Source organism: Leucoraja erinacea, chromosome 1, assembly GCF_028641065.1.
Source record: "Leucoraja erinacea ecotype New England chromosome 1, Leri_hhj_1, whole genome shotgun sequence".
In the NCBI taxonomy this organism is placed as follows: Eukaryota; Metazoa; Chordata; class Chondrichthyes; order Rajiformes; family Rajidae; genus Leucoraja; species Leucoraja erinaceus.
The window spans coordinates 64,691,779-64,707,003 of record NC_073377.1 but is presented as its reverse complement, the minus strand read 5'-3'; the positions used below and the strand labels follow the sequence as shown (position 1 = coordinate 64,707,003).

The window sequence follows — 15,225 nt, the reverse complement described above, 5'->3', positions numbered from 1 at the left end:
GGGAAGAAGCTGTGTAGCATCCTGCTGGTTCTGCAGCTGATGCTCCTGTACCTCTTCCCAGATGGCAGAATGGAGAAGATGTGGTGTGATGGGTGATAATGGTCCTTAATAATGGAGATGGCTCTGCGGATGCTGCGCTTCTGATAGATCTCCAACAGGAAAGGGAGTGGAGAACCAATGATCCTACTGGCTGTCTTCACTATCCTGTTAAGTTGTTTTTGTTCATAAGCCTTACAGCTCCCAAACCAGGAAGTGATGCCGTAGGTCAATATACTCTCGATGGTGCCACTGTAGAAGGTCCTTAGATGAACAGTAGGGAGACCTGCTTTTCTTAGTCTCCGGAGGGGGTGGAGCCGCTGCTGTGCTCTTTTGATGACTGCTGTGGTGTTAGTTGTTGAGGTCAGGTCGTCCGTCAGGTGAACTACCAGGAACTTCGCACTGCTAACCCTCTCCACAGCAGCACCATCAATATGCAGCGGAGTGTGATGGTGTTTTCCAGGCCTCCTGAAATCAATCACCATCTCCTTTGTCTTTTCCACGTTGAGGATGAGATTGTGAGGTCTGCACCACTCTGTAAGCAGCTCCATCTCCATCCTGTATGCCGACTCATTGTTGTCGCTGATGAGACTAGGTTTGTTTAAATTGCTCTCAACTTTGCCTTCCAGTTTGGCAGCTTTGAAGACACCTGAACACAGAGTTGCAACACTTTTACTTTGCATCAGACGGTGGATCTGATTTTGACTTCTGCTTGAATTCTTCTAGTGGCAGTTCTCTAGTGGGTGAATTTGTAGAATCCCTGTAGAAACAACACAAAAAGCCAGCTTCACCACTTCTCTGTCTTTCCATTGATTTTACCTTCAATTTATTAGGTGGTGAGAAGGTTGTTAAAAAACAACGATGTAAATTCTTCTACTTTATGACCATTAACCTGCTAAAACCCGATGACAATACATTTTATCCCATTGTGTTGGCTGTTTGATTTCAGGTGCTCTGAGACAGCCACAGCACCAGCAGAAGAACACTGGACAAACAGGATAATTGGCCAGCCCAGCTTTGGTAGCGTTGAAGTAGAAAGCATTCTTAACACCAAAGAACTGAAGAGCAACATTACCGTCGAGTGTCTGGCATACAACAGTGTGGGCAAGAATCGCGCGATTTATCTGATAAAAGGAGGTAATATTTTGTTTGCAAGTACAAATCCAAGAAAAACTAAATGTTTTAATATCAAGATACTTTGCATGGATGATGCTTATCTAAAGGTTACCAAGTTGCTATATTGCATGTTTTAGTGATTTTTGGTTCAAATTAGACTGTATATATTTAACATATTTAACAAGACAAAGGATTAAATCTTTGTGTTCATATTTAACAGATTGCAATTTGGCAAATATCCAGAAACTGCCCAAAAAATGTAATGGCTGGCACTTCAGTCTATTGCTTTGTGTATTTCCTTTGTTTCAGCCCATCCCTTTAGAGTACTGTTGCAGCCCCACATCAGCGCGCAACCTGCTGGACTTTTCCCCTCAAAGCCGTCTCCTATCAGGACCATGATTAATATTGGCAGCTCGCCTCTTTTTATTCTATGAGCCCAGCTGTTGATATCATTGAGTCTGTGGGCAGCAGGAGTATTCAGTCTTGTTCATTAGTTTTATCCCGGTCTCCTGCTCAGAAGTAGAGATGGACTTTCATCCTTGCATTTTGATCATAATTGGTTTATAATATTGCAGCCTTGTAGTAAATAAAATTGCTTATAGTTATTTTGGAAGCAACACGTTCAGAACCAATGAAATTATTTTATATTTTATATTTTACAGAAATTATGAAGACTCATCATCTCTTTACTCCACTCTTGTCCCTGTTTGCTGCAGCAGCAGGCATACTGTGTGTGATATTAGTTATTCTGTTTTACAAATATCAACAGGTAAAGCACAGCAAAACTCACACATTTTTAAAACTCTTTTGGTTGCTTTGTATTGTAAAAGTGAGTATTAACAAAACCTTGGTTGTTTTTTAGAAACCCAGGTACCAGATTCAGTGGAAGGTAGTTGACGGAATCCATGGGAATAACTACACATACATCGACCCGACACAGTTACCGTATGATGATAAGTGGGAATTCCCCAGGGATAAGCTGCGTTTTGGTTCGTTGACCTTTTGTTTGGTCTATGTGAATTGTGAAGACCTTAGAACCTTTATTGTCTTCACTATAAATGCAATTTAATGGAAAATTTAAAACATGGGAAAGAAAATTACAATTTTCAATCTCTGTCAAAATATTCAGGCTGAAAGTTTGGAATGTTTAACTAGATTTTGAGAATGTGAGCAGGCTATCAGGGGTGAGTGCATGGATTAGAGATTCAGGTTTGACTATGGAAATGGTGTTATCAACAGAGTAAGTGGTTGCGAGTGAACAGTCTACAAAGTACCAAAGGAGTATAGCAGGGGACTGTGCTTAAAATCTAATAGTCGGAACAGTGGAAATAATGGGTAAAGGGCCTGTACCACGAGCATGTGACTCCATGCGGCAAGCGCGACCTAAAGGGCCTGTCCAACGAGCATGCGACTACATGCGGCAAGCGCGACCAAACCAGAAGCGGGGGCCGCGCGGACGTTGAGTGAGTGACATGTAGTTCGTGCGAAGTCCGCGGGAAGTTCACGCGCGACGTACAGCGTCGAGGCGGTGCGTACGGCATCGAGGTGGCTGCGGGCCGGCAGGCCGTTGCCGCATGGAATATTTGAACACGGTCAGTTTTTCGGAACCCCGCGCGATGTCAGGACTAGCTCCGCACAACTCCATACGGCTCCGGTGATCGAAGTGGGACTTGCGCCGCGAGGCCGTACGGCTCAAGCGACCACGTTAGGTCGCGCTTGCCGCATGGAGTCGCATGCTCGTGAGACAGGCCCTTTAGGTCGCGCTTGCCGCATGGAGTCGCATGCTCGTGGGACAGGCCCTTAACACAAACACACTGTTATATAGAACATGTAATAGGGAGTAGGGTGGATATGTGGAAAATAGGGTGTTATCAAAAAGTATGGGTTGGTGGGCTGTGGAAGTAGAGTGAGAGGAGCATCGGTGAAGGACATTTTTCAGGTGACAATGTTGGCAATCATCAGGACTAAAATTCCACAAGAGATATGAAGAAAGAACATATAAAAGGGATGGCCACGGGATATTAGATCACGGTGAGGCAGATAGAAAGTATTAATAAGATAGCTGATAGGAGACTGGCAGTAGGATGTCCAGTTCATCCACAAGAGTAATCATCTTGCCTAGTAAAGAAAATATCGATTGGATATTCCAGAGTGTTCATTGACTGAGCTTTGCTGACAATGAAGCTCAGTCAAATTTAACCATAATGAGACCCAACAGGCAACTCCTCATATATTAATATCTTTTTGATGTTTGACATCTATTTAATAATTTTAATCCTTCTTATTTCCATTTTATTTTCCTTTTATCTTTCTTAATATGGATACTGTTTCGCAACTGAAAGATTAAGTTTATGATTTTACAAATTTGATACATTAAGTTCTGAACAGTATGCTGTTATTTTAAGGTAAGACCCTTGGTGCTGGAGCCTTTGGGAAGGTCGTGGAGGCTGCAGCTTATGGATTGAGCAAGGCTGACTCCACTCTAACAGTTGCTGTAAAGATGCTTAAACGTAAGTATACATATTAAATGTGTAGAAAGGAACTGTTGATGCTGGTTTATATCGAAGATAGGCACAAAGTGCTGGAGCAACTCAACAGTTCAGGTAGCATCTCTGGAGAAAAGGAACAGATGACGTTTAGGGTCAGAACACATCTTCAAACACTTTCTCCCACCTGAAGGAGGGTTTGGACCAGAAACATCGCTTATTCCTTTTCTCCAGAAATGCTGCCTGACCCGCTGAGTTGCTCGGGCACTTTGTGCCTACACATATTAAATATTCTGTGTGAAGTGTCTGAATGTAAACTGACAACTGACTGACTACAATGTAAACTGACAACTGCAAATCTGGCTTTGCAGCAAGTGCTCACTCCACAGAGAAGGAAGCTCTGATGTCTGAACTGAAAGTATTGAGCCATCTGGGGCAGCACATCAACATTGTCAACCTGCTGGGAGCATGCACTGTGGGAGGTCAGTTCATGCAACCTGAGACTGAGCCTTGTTTAACTATTTTATCTGAATTGAGTCAAGAGAGTCAAGAGTGTTTTATTGTCACGTGTCCCAGATAAAAAATGAAATTCTTACTTGCAGCAGCACAACAGAATATGTACACTATAACAATACAATAAACGAGAGAGAGGAAACGTTCAGTATGTGTTTTCAGTATATTCAGTAACTTACAGGTGTGTGTGTATATATATATATATATATATATATATATATATATATAATACACACACATATGTATGTATGTACATATATATTAAACACTACAACCTCAAATAAGTTCTGAACTACACAGACTATTATTGCACTGTTTTTGTGTTTACATATGTGTGCGCGTGTGTTACATATATATATATATATGTGTGTGTGTGTATATAATATATATATATATATATATATATATATATATATATATATATATATATACACATACGCATATATATGTAAACACAAAAATAGTGCAATAATAACAATCATAGTCTATGTAGTTCAGAGCTTATTTGAGGTTGTAATGTTTAATAGCCCAATCTCTACATGAAAGAAGCTGTTCCTGAACCTGGACATTACAGTTTTCAGGCTCCTGTACATTCTTCCCGATGGTGGGGGTGAAATGAGTGTGTCACCAGGGTGGTGTGGGTCTCTGATAATTCTGGCTGCTTTTTGAGGCAATGACTCTGGTAAATACTTTTGATTGTGGGGAGTTCAGAGCAGGTGATGGACTGGAAGAGAAATAGTCAGTCAAATAGTGGCACTGTTGTGATGGGAGACTGCAGATTCAAGTTCTATTTCAAGAGCTTTGTTGACAGTTTAGCACAGTGCTGACACCCTCAGCACAGAAAACCTATCTTTGCCATGAGGCGTTATGATCAGCCATGATCATATTGAATGGCGGTGCAGGCTCGAAGGGCCGAATGGCCTACTCCTGCACCTATTTTCTAAGTTTCTATGTTTCTATGTAAACCAAGACTTTGTTGGCCCCTCAGTTGGAAAGAAACTATTCCAGGGGGTAATTCAGGAATAACAAGGAGATTTCCCTGTTGTCCTGACCAATATTAATTTCAATCGTAAGAATTAAAACACTGACCTTTAATGATGAAGTTTACAGTGCTTAAGCCGTCTGCTATATATTCCAAGGTGCAACAGTGCCCATTTGATTTTGGCAAATAACAAAGTGCAGGCCAAACTCAGTAGGTCAGGCAGCATATTTGGAGGTAAATAACAGACGATATTTAGAGTCAGGTCCCTTCTGACCGACTGAAATGTCCCTCCACAAATGCTGCCTGACTTGTTGAGTTCTTCAAACACTATTTTTTGCTCAAGATCAAGCATTTGCTGCCTCGTCTCCATTTTAAGTTTTTTTTAGGATAGAGACACTTAGAGGGCTAAAGATAGACAAATCACATAGATCTGGGTTGCATTCAATGGTTTTTAAAGAAATACAACCAATCCACCAATACAACATGATTCCATTTAGGATTTTTTTTTCCAAATTAGGAAATTAATAATCCATTTAAAAATAAATAATAATAGAATAACTTGGCCAAATGTTTTATTTGTAAGCCATTTTTTGACTTTGAACTGCATGATTTTAGAGAAATCAACTGCTCTGAAGCTTGTAAGGTGATCAGTAACCTTTCCCAATTGACGTCAAACCAGCCATCTATTTGTAATCTGCACTCAATTAATGTAAATTTAACAACATTCAAGATACACAACACTATACAGGACATAGCCTGCTTGATAGACACCTCATCCACAACCATTCACTTACTTCACCGCAGCTGCAGTTGGTACCATCTACAATAACACCTAACCCCAATGCTTCTACCATCTAGAAAGACAAGGGCAGAAAAAAACCCACTATTTCAAGCCACATACCATCCGATTGGAAATATATAGCTGTTCCTTCACTGCCCCTGGACCAAAACCCCCGAACCCCCTCCCTAAAAACATGTAGATATACCCACACTGCAGCAGTTTAGGAAGGCAGCTGACCACCACCTTCTTGATGGCATTTAGAGATGACCAACTAAATACGGGCTCAACCTGTGGAGCCTGTAACCTTGAATGGATAAAAAAATGTGTAAACGAATGCATAATGGCTGTGGATTTGGTGGGCTATGGACCTGTTTCTGAACTATATCTCTCTGTAGCTGTATGCCTCTTCCAAAATAGATGAGGTATTAATATATGTCATGAATTAAGAGAAACGGCATTGCACAAATTGTTTCCAAACATCAGTTGATTCTGAATAATGCTTCTGCAAATTTTAATGAATTTACTGTTGTGTTCCAGGTCCAGTTCTGGTAATCACTGAATACTGCTGCTTTGGGGACCTTCTGAACTTTCTGAGGAGGAAGCGAGACTCATTTATTTGGCCAGAAACTAGAGAACAGGATGTGGAGAAGACACAATATAAGAATATTCTGAATCTGAGGGATCCTGAGAAGTAAGAGAACAAATGCAACAAATCTTTATTAACATATACTGGGGATTTATTATTTATATTTATTGTTTACTGTATAAAGTTTTATTTGCAGCAGCATATGTTCAGAAGTATGCTATAATCAAATTTGCTCATCTTGCTTTTTCAAGGTTTTCAACCGCACCTGCCCCAAAATATGAAAATAATACCTTTGCCTTTTCCCGTACAAAGTCTTCCATTGAGAATATGTTCCAAAAGAATATGTGTGTTATGATTGTGTTTATAATTTGTTTGGTTGTTTTGTTGTTTGTCTTTTGCACAAAAGTCCGCGAGCATTGCCACTTTCATTTCACTGCACATCTCGTATGTGTATGTGACAAATAAACTTGACTTGACTTGACTTGAATATTTTGTACTCCGCTCCTCAAATTTGTTCCAATGATTTAACGGATTGAATTTCAGAAGCAAGGCACAAAGTGTTGATGTCATTATCTTCCACATTTTGTGTAACTGGCTATATATGAATTTCTAGATAATTGACTCTCCATCAATTAATATCACTTTTAAATTGTAGCACATTTGGGGGATTCATCTTCAGCAGGAGTTCAGCACAGCTGTTGATAAGACAAAAATACTTATTTATACAGAACACCAAGTAAATTTCCATGTTGCACGAAGTGTTTATATTTTAGGACTATGCGTTTAGAATAGTGCCCTCAAACCGAAGGTACACCGAGTGGTGAATACAATAGACAATGGGTGCAGGAGTAGGCCATTCGGCCCTTCGAGCCAGCACCGCCATTCAATGTGATCATGGCTGATCATCCCCAATCAGTACCCCGGTCCTGCCTTCTCCCCATATGATCCGCTATTTTTAAGAGCCCTATCTAGCTCTCTCTTGAAATCATCCAGAGAACCTGCCTCCACCCCCTGAGGCAGAGAGTTCCACAATACAAATGAAAACTGACTGTTTAGGCAGAGGGTGTTTGCAATCAAAACCATGCTATTTTGTCAGTAGTAAACACAATTTGCCACCAATTTAATGCACATTTTCAAATAAATATTTCCTTCATTAAATCATGCATTCTAGTTTACTAGAATTACTCACTATTCATCATGCTGGTCAAAGACATTTTTTCAGAATCAGTTTACAAGACAAAGTGTTTAGGAAAGGTTCCAAAAGATAAGAGATCCCATACACCTAAAACAAATACTATATATATATATATATTTTGTATTTATCAAATCTCAATATTATTTTCTTTCCATGTATCTTTTACTTACTATAGCAATAGCTCTGGATCATATATGGAAATGAGATCAAGTAAAACAGCAGTTCCTCAGACTACCCAGGACAAAAAAAGACTGCCAAGCAAGGGTAAGATACCTATGGTGATCTGAGCTACACTGTAATTGTGTCTTTGTTATAATGAATAACAAGCATTTAGAATTGACTCTATCAAAATTGGGATAAATTGTATCGCAAAGCCAAAATCACTGCTCGGCGCTCTGCCATTGCGGTCGCCAGTGCATGCGTCCTTGCATCATCACGCATGGGCACCGTGGCCTCGGGCCCGGGAGGTACTGGAGATGAAGGAAATCGGCGGGCCGGATAAATATGGAAAAAAAATACGCCTGCGGGCTGGACAATTTCGGGTTATGGGCCGCATTTGTCCCGGGGGCCATAGATTGCTCTCATCTTCCTTAGCAGCCTCATGTGTGGCATCTTATCATAGGCTTTCCGAAAATCTAAGTAAACAACATCTACTGACTCACCTTTGTCTGTCCTGCTATTTACTTCTTCAAAGAATTCCTGCAAGATCCTATGATCGAGAGGCACCTCCTGTTGTAGAGATGTAGGAATGAAGTGCAGATGCTGGTTTACACCGAAGATAGACACAATTTGCTGGGGTAACTCAGCAGGTCAGGCAGCAGCTCTCCACAGATGCTCCAGAGATCCTTTTCTCCAGAGATGCTGCCTGGCCTGCTGAGTTACTCCAGCATTCTGTGTCTATCTTTGTGTTAAATATGAATAGACTTTGAATGCTGCATGTCCCTTTGCATGTCCCTTTGTATTATTGTGCTGTGTGATCCAGATCTGTATCATAGGACACATTATGAATGGGGGGGAAAATTCAAGAAGCTGCCTGTTCAAACATCAGATACTTTATTGTTTAGAATCCTTCAATGATAAGGAAAACAACAATGATGACACAGAAGACTACAACCTGGCCCTTGAGGTTGAAGATCTTCTCATCTTTTCCTACCAGGTGGCAAAAGGAATGAGTTTCCTCTCCTCCAAAAATGTAAGATTAAATCTACTTGTAAAAGACAATTTCAGATGTATTATTATTGATAACATTGTAAGTAAATCATGACATGAATTGTACTAATTCTATTTAAAATACTTATTTCATCTATTACAGTGCATTCACAGAGACTTGGCGGCAAGAAATATTCTTCTGACGAATGGACAGATTGCAAAAATATGTGATTTTGGGCTGGCAAGAGACATTAGGAATGATTCCAACTACGTGGTGAAAGGCAATGTAAGTGATTCGGGAGCGTTGATACTTAGTGTCCATTCGATTCCCATGGGCCTGTATCCCACGATGACGTTATTTAATTTGCTTCCCTATTTGAGGCAATGTTTTTTAAACCAGAGCACTATCTGCAATGCGTTGTAACGTAACAACTATTTATGAAAGAAGGAATGTTATGTTTTTACATCAAACTTTACTTGCAAGTTGCTAGATTTATATTGTGAGTTATAAACATGAAGAACAATAACAACAAGTCACCAGCCAAGTGTTAAACATAATGTCACAGTAAAGATATGGTTAATAATAAATGACAAACCAATACATGATGCCTGATTCAGGAGAGCTAAGGATATCAAACAAAATCACACAGAAATACCATGTCATCACAGTCACAGATGCATAGTAAATCCTGACTGACCAAGATTCAGAATCCCATCATCTCAAAAAGTCAAAGTCAAAAGTCAATGTATCCTTTATTGTCATTCAGACCTTTCAGTCTGAACGAAATTTCATTGCCTTGCAGTCATACATATAATAAAATAACAAAACACACAAACACAAATTTATCCTGACCAGTAGATACAGAGACTTACTTCTGCACTGGATCATCAGGATTTCAGATGTAAAATACATTTTTTCCCCACAAAGGCTAACATAGAACATAGAACATGCCAGGCCTCCCCTCAACATTCCCAGGAAAACAATCCAAACCTGCCCAACCTCCCCTTGTTGCTAATACTCATTAATCCAAGCATCATTCTGGCAAACCTCCACTGCACCCTTTGCAAGGCTTCCACATTCTTCTTGTGTTGTGGCGACCAGAACTGTACAAAAGACTTCAAATACGGCCAAATCAAAGTCCTATACAGCCGTGTCATGACATTGATTCTTATACTCAATGCTTCAACCAATGAAGGCAAGGCACCACCTGCCTTCTTTACCATTCTATCTACTTGCGTTTCCACTTGTAAGGAGTTATGGACTTGGAACCCAAGATCAATCAGTGCATCAATGCTGTTAAGAATATTACCATTAATTGTATATTTTCCCCTTATATTCAACTTCCCAAAGTGGAACACCATGCACCAAACAAATTATCTGTTTACTGAATGTTGTCATTTTACAGACCATGGTTTAGTAGCTAGCAGCATGCACATGATCTCAAGAAAATGATCCTTACATCCAAAACATTTATGCCTGGAACTCACATTTAGAACTCACTGGGAATAATTGGCACACATCTGTTTGATAACAAATTAACACAAGAATGATCTGACGGTTGTAGTTTAATTACATTTTATGTTGATAACCTTGCAAATATGATGATTGAATACTCATGATATGATGTTTGATGATGATTGACAATAAAAGTGATATTTTAATATATTTTTTAAACCCTAGGCTCGTCTTCCTGTGAAATGGATGGCCCCAGAGAGTATTTTTGACTGTGTCTATACATTTGAGAGTGACGTCTGGTCCTATGGTATTTTGCTGTGGGAGATTTTCTCATTAGGTAATAGTCCTACTTTTTCATTAAGTCTGATTACCTTAATTAGATAGATGTGTGTGGGAGATTTAACTCAAATTTCATTTTAGGGAGCAGCCCTTACCCTGGCATTCCTGTGGACAACAAGTTCTACAAGATGATTAAGGAAGGTTATAGAATGCTCAGTCCTGAACTTGCATCTGCTGAACTGTAAGTACAGTCATTATTTTCCTAACTGGTTACATTGCAAGCTGGCTGTTTGTGTTCCTGTCCTTTTTATTTGGGTGTACTGACCTTCTGGGCCAATTGTTTAGAAATTTACAAGCATCTGACAGGAATTATTTTCCAATCTTATAGGAAAGCCCAAGTGAGTACATTTGTGATATATGTTTATTTATTGTTTAGGAATTGTGCTTTTCTTTTTGAGGTTATGGGATTACCCAAGACTTTTCACACATTAGGAGGACTTTAAACTTTAGAGATAAGCATGGAAACAAGCCTCTTTGGCCCACCGAGTCCACCCCAACCCTGTACACTTGCACTATCCTACACACCAGCGACAATTTTGGCAGAAGCCAATTAAACTACAAACCTGTACGTCTTTGAAGTGTGCAAGGAAACCGGAGCACCCAGAGAAAACCCACACGGTCACATGGAGAATGTACAAACTCCATACAGAGAGCACTCGTAGTCAGAATTGAAGCCGGGTCTCTGGTGCTGCAAGAGCAACTCTACCACTGCACCACTTGCCGTCCATAATGAGGATGTTGGTGAGGACTCACTCTGTGCCAAGTTGCAGTGAGATTATTTTCTGGACTTTTTTGAAGATAGCCAAGATTATGATGGACTTGCATGCTTCCTCTTCCCTGATGAGGGAGATTAGGTCATGAATTAATCCCAGTAGGACTTCACCACCATGTTTTAGTACTGCATCAGGGCAGCTGAAACATCCAAGGACCCACCCTGTCGAGAGCCAAGAAACAAGAGAGCTCACTAAAGATAGCGATTAAAATGGTTGGAGTTTAAGTTTGTTGCAAAGGGATTGGAGTTTAACCACAGAGAAGTTTTGTTGCAACTGTACTGGGTGTTGGTGAGGATTCACCTTGACTACTTTGTCTAGTTTTGGTCTCTTTAGCTGAAAAAAGACATAGTAACATCTATAGCAAAAGAAAGGAAATTCGCCCGGCTAATTCTTGGGATGAGAGGGTTGTCATACTAAATACTTTGGGCCTGTATTACTTGAAATTTAGAAGAATGAAGAGTGACTTTATTCAAATGTACAAGAGCCGAAGATGTTGGGATGTTTTCACTGGTGGGGGAGTTTCGGACAAGAAGATAATGGGCTGAATATTAAAAATGGCGGTCACAGAAATGTGTTCTGGTGAACCTTTGGAATTTTCTGCCCTGGTAGGAAGCTGGATCATTGGAAGTACTTAACAATGGAAATGAATAAATAATTGAAAGGTCAAGGAGTGGAGGAGGAATGACAGAGAGGAAGGAAAGAGGCCAGCATAGAGCAGCCATAATCATCTTAAATGGCAGTCTGGTTAGAACTGCTTAATGGCCTACTGTTGCTCCTATCTTTGGTGTTTTCTTGTGCCCACTATTTAGTAAGGCATTTGGTGTGATCATAAACCTTTTGCTGGATAAAGGTTGTGATTATGATGGAGAATAAGATGTGGGAAGATGTTAAGGTTACTCATGTCAAAGACCAAAGACCAGTAGAGAAACTGGTCCATTGCCCATCTATGCCGACTATCAATTACCCATTTGCACTAACCTTACACTGGTCTAACCCAATTTTATACTCTCCATATTGTTATCAATTTCCCCTAGTTTCTATCACTCACCCATGCACAAAGGGCCAACTACAGCAACCAATTAACCTATTTTTTGAGGAGATCCTCAAAGTGCTGACTACCTCACTGTCTTTGATGAGCTCTCTTATGTTCTTGGCTATCAATGGCTGGAGAGAGAAGGGGAAAATCAGATTATTTTATCCCTTGCAATTCAGATATTCAAGTCAAATATTACGACAACAGCTTCCAGCCAGGCATTCACTACAATAAATGCAACATTAGCTTACAAGTTCTTCATGTAATTTTTGTTTTGGGCCATGTACTGTAAATGAACAATGCTTGTGCTACACACAATTTTCCCTTTGCTGTGTTCTCATATGAACAGCTGGATGAGGAGCAGTTCCTGCAAGCTGTGAGACACGGGCTAGGGGTATGCAATGTGCTTGAACTCTGGTGCATTGTTTGAATATATGTTTGAAGCCTGATTGCCAAACGTTTAGGTAGGTTGGTGATCATAGATAGATAGATAGATAGATAGATAGATAGATAGATAGATAGATAGATAGATAGCCTTTTATTGTCAGCTGAGTCATATAGAGTCATAGAGCACAGAAACAGGCCCTTCTGTCCAACTTTTCCACACAGACAAAGATGCCATCCTGAGCTAGTCCAATTTACCTCTGGGCTTTTCCTATCCATCAAATTGCCCAAATGACATTTAAATGTTGTCATTGTGCCTGGCTCCACCACTTCCCCTGGAAACTCAATCCATAAATCCACCAGAATCTGTGCTAAAAAACTTGTCTCTCAAATCTCCACTAAATATTTCCCCTCCACCTTAAAACAATGCCCTTTAGTAGTGCATGAGATTGGAGTGCATTTAGTGAGGGATGGGTGTGAAGGTATATTCGCTGAGTTTGACTGCATGTGTGGTTGTAAACTTTATTGCAGTGTGATGGAACTTTTGACTTTACATCCTCCAGTGCTTCACCGTATGTGTTCCTGGTCTCCCCGGGTGGTTGTCTTCTATCAATCACACTACTTTGTTCAGCCAAGCATCCAGGGTTATCGGAAAAGATCCTGTCCCTTCTTGCCCTTGTTTTCTCATGCCATTTAGCAAGCTGCAAATAACTGTTGTCTGACTCCCACAACCATCTCCTCTTGAAGAAGTGCAGGCTGGCTTTAAAGTGGATCAGCCTAGCCATTCATGAAATGGAGCCCTCGGGTTACGCATGCTTTATCTTGCCGGTTGCTGAAATCCTTTTAACGAGGCACAGTTTGAATTTTCTTCCTTCCTGCTCCTGCTCCAGGTCTAAGAGATGAGGTCAATTGTGCAAGGCCACCCCAGCCTTCATTTTCATCCTAATGTGGACCCTAAAAGCTTTTCTTGGAAACCTTTCCTTTGTTTGTTTCAAAGATCCCCTGCAGGATGCAAGAATTTAAGCAATTAAATACGAGTGAAAAGTGCAATTATTTTCTGTGCAAACCTAATTGGTTCAAATTACTGTCTCCCGTGCATATTGTTAATTGAGTAATGTCTCATAGGTATGAAGTCATGAAAGCTTGCTGGGATTCCGATGCTTTAAGAAGACCTACATTTGAACAAATAGTGGAGATGATTGAAGAGCAGCTCTCAGACACCTCGAAACATGTAAGCAGCTGAGTGAGTGGATGCAGCGGCTTGTGGCTACAATATGTGTGGGCAGATATGACCCAGAGTGGTTGGTTATTTCCTGAATGTGGTAGCTGCTGCAATAGTTACATCTACCCGCAGTAGTCTGTTTGAGGATCTCTGCCATAAGCAGTAACTTAAAGATACAAATTTAAATTACTTAATCAAATGCACCAATTCAAAGGGGAATTAAACAAAAAAACAAGAGTGAAAATTCATAGTCAACAGGTGGTTTCAAATTATGTGAAAATGCTTGTAGATTCAAAGCCTCTGACAATTGTCCTTTCTGCTCACATACGTTACAAATATGAAAATGTATCTGGCTCTCAGTGAGTGGTTTCTGGCTGAAGTTATATAAATATTGGCCTTGTAATGAATCCTGGCCGTACTGTTACACAACTTGCAGCTCTTTGCATCACCGGTTATACTTCTGTTTGGCTTGATTGGCCTCACGCATGGTCTCATTTGCCCAGATATCACACAACATCTAGAGTTAGATATAGCACATAGCACTTAGGGCTAACGAAATCTAGGGATATGGGGGGGGTGGGGAGGGGGGAAGCAGGAACGGGTGAACTGATTTTGCATGATCAGCTATGATGATATTGAATGGCGGTGATGGCTCGAAGTGTCGAATGGCCCACCTATATTCTATATTCTATGTTTCTATGTTTCGAATGGGTTCTAAGTGTCGAATGGCCTACCTACCTATATACTAGGTTTCTATGTTTCTAAAACAAAGTTTTTCACTGCATCTTGGTACATGTGAAAACTATAAACCAATACAATATTACACACTTTGTCACTGCAACACGCCCTAGAGAGACACTTTTCTAGTTACCATTGGTGGATAAATAAATCCTTTTCTCTCTATAAGGTATTCAACTACACATAATCGCTCATTACCATAAATCCACAAAATAAAATGCTGCTAAATTGAAACAGGCATGTAATTAGCAATACCATTCAAACAAACCATAAGATGCCTGGTGTGGACACAAATCTGTCCTGGGGTTGTGGAAAAGTTTGCTCATGGGTTGGAAGGTGGACTGTTCAGGCATTGTAGTAGAACTGAGTGGTAGTATATTCTGGTAAGAAAATTGAGGAGGTCTCTAATGGCCTGGAAACGAATAATTTAGATGTA

At 40.2% G+C, this 15,225-nt stretch overlaps 1 protein-coding gene across 2 annotated transcripts in view; it reads left to right on the top strand.

Annotated features, from left to right (window-relative positions):
• Positions 1-15,225, top strand: part of kita (KIT proto-oncogene, receptor tyrosine kinase a) — a 94,628-nt gene that overhangs the window by 72,110 nt on the left and 7,293 nt on the right. For both annotated transcript variants that reach the window (XM_055636043.1, XM_055636051.1), the window contains 12 exons: positions 986-1,173; positions 1,815-1,921; positions 2,015-2,141; positions 3,558-3,662; positions 4,010-4,120; positions 6,452-6,605; positions 7,871-7,959; positions 8,760-8,887; positions 9,008-9,130; positions 10,526-10,637; positions 10,721-10,820; positions 13,955-14,060. In XM_055636043.1, the coding sequence (XP_055492018.1) occupies positions 986-1,173; positions 1,815-1,921; positions 2,015-2,141; positions 3,558-3,662; positions 4,010-4,120; positions 6,452-6,605; positions 7,871-7,959; positions 8,760-8,887; positions 9,008-9,130; positions 10,526-10,637; positions 10,721-10,820; positions 13,955-14,060 (1,450 nt within the window). The remainder of the gene's footprint in view (positions 1-985; positions 1,174-1,814; positions 1,922-2,014; positions 2,142-3,557; positions 3,663-4,009; positions 4,121-6,451; positions 6,606-7,870; positions 7,960-8,759; positions 8,888-9,007; positions 9,131-10,525; positions 10,638-10,720; positions 10,821-13,954; positions 14,061-15,225) is intronic.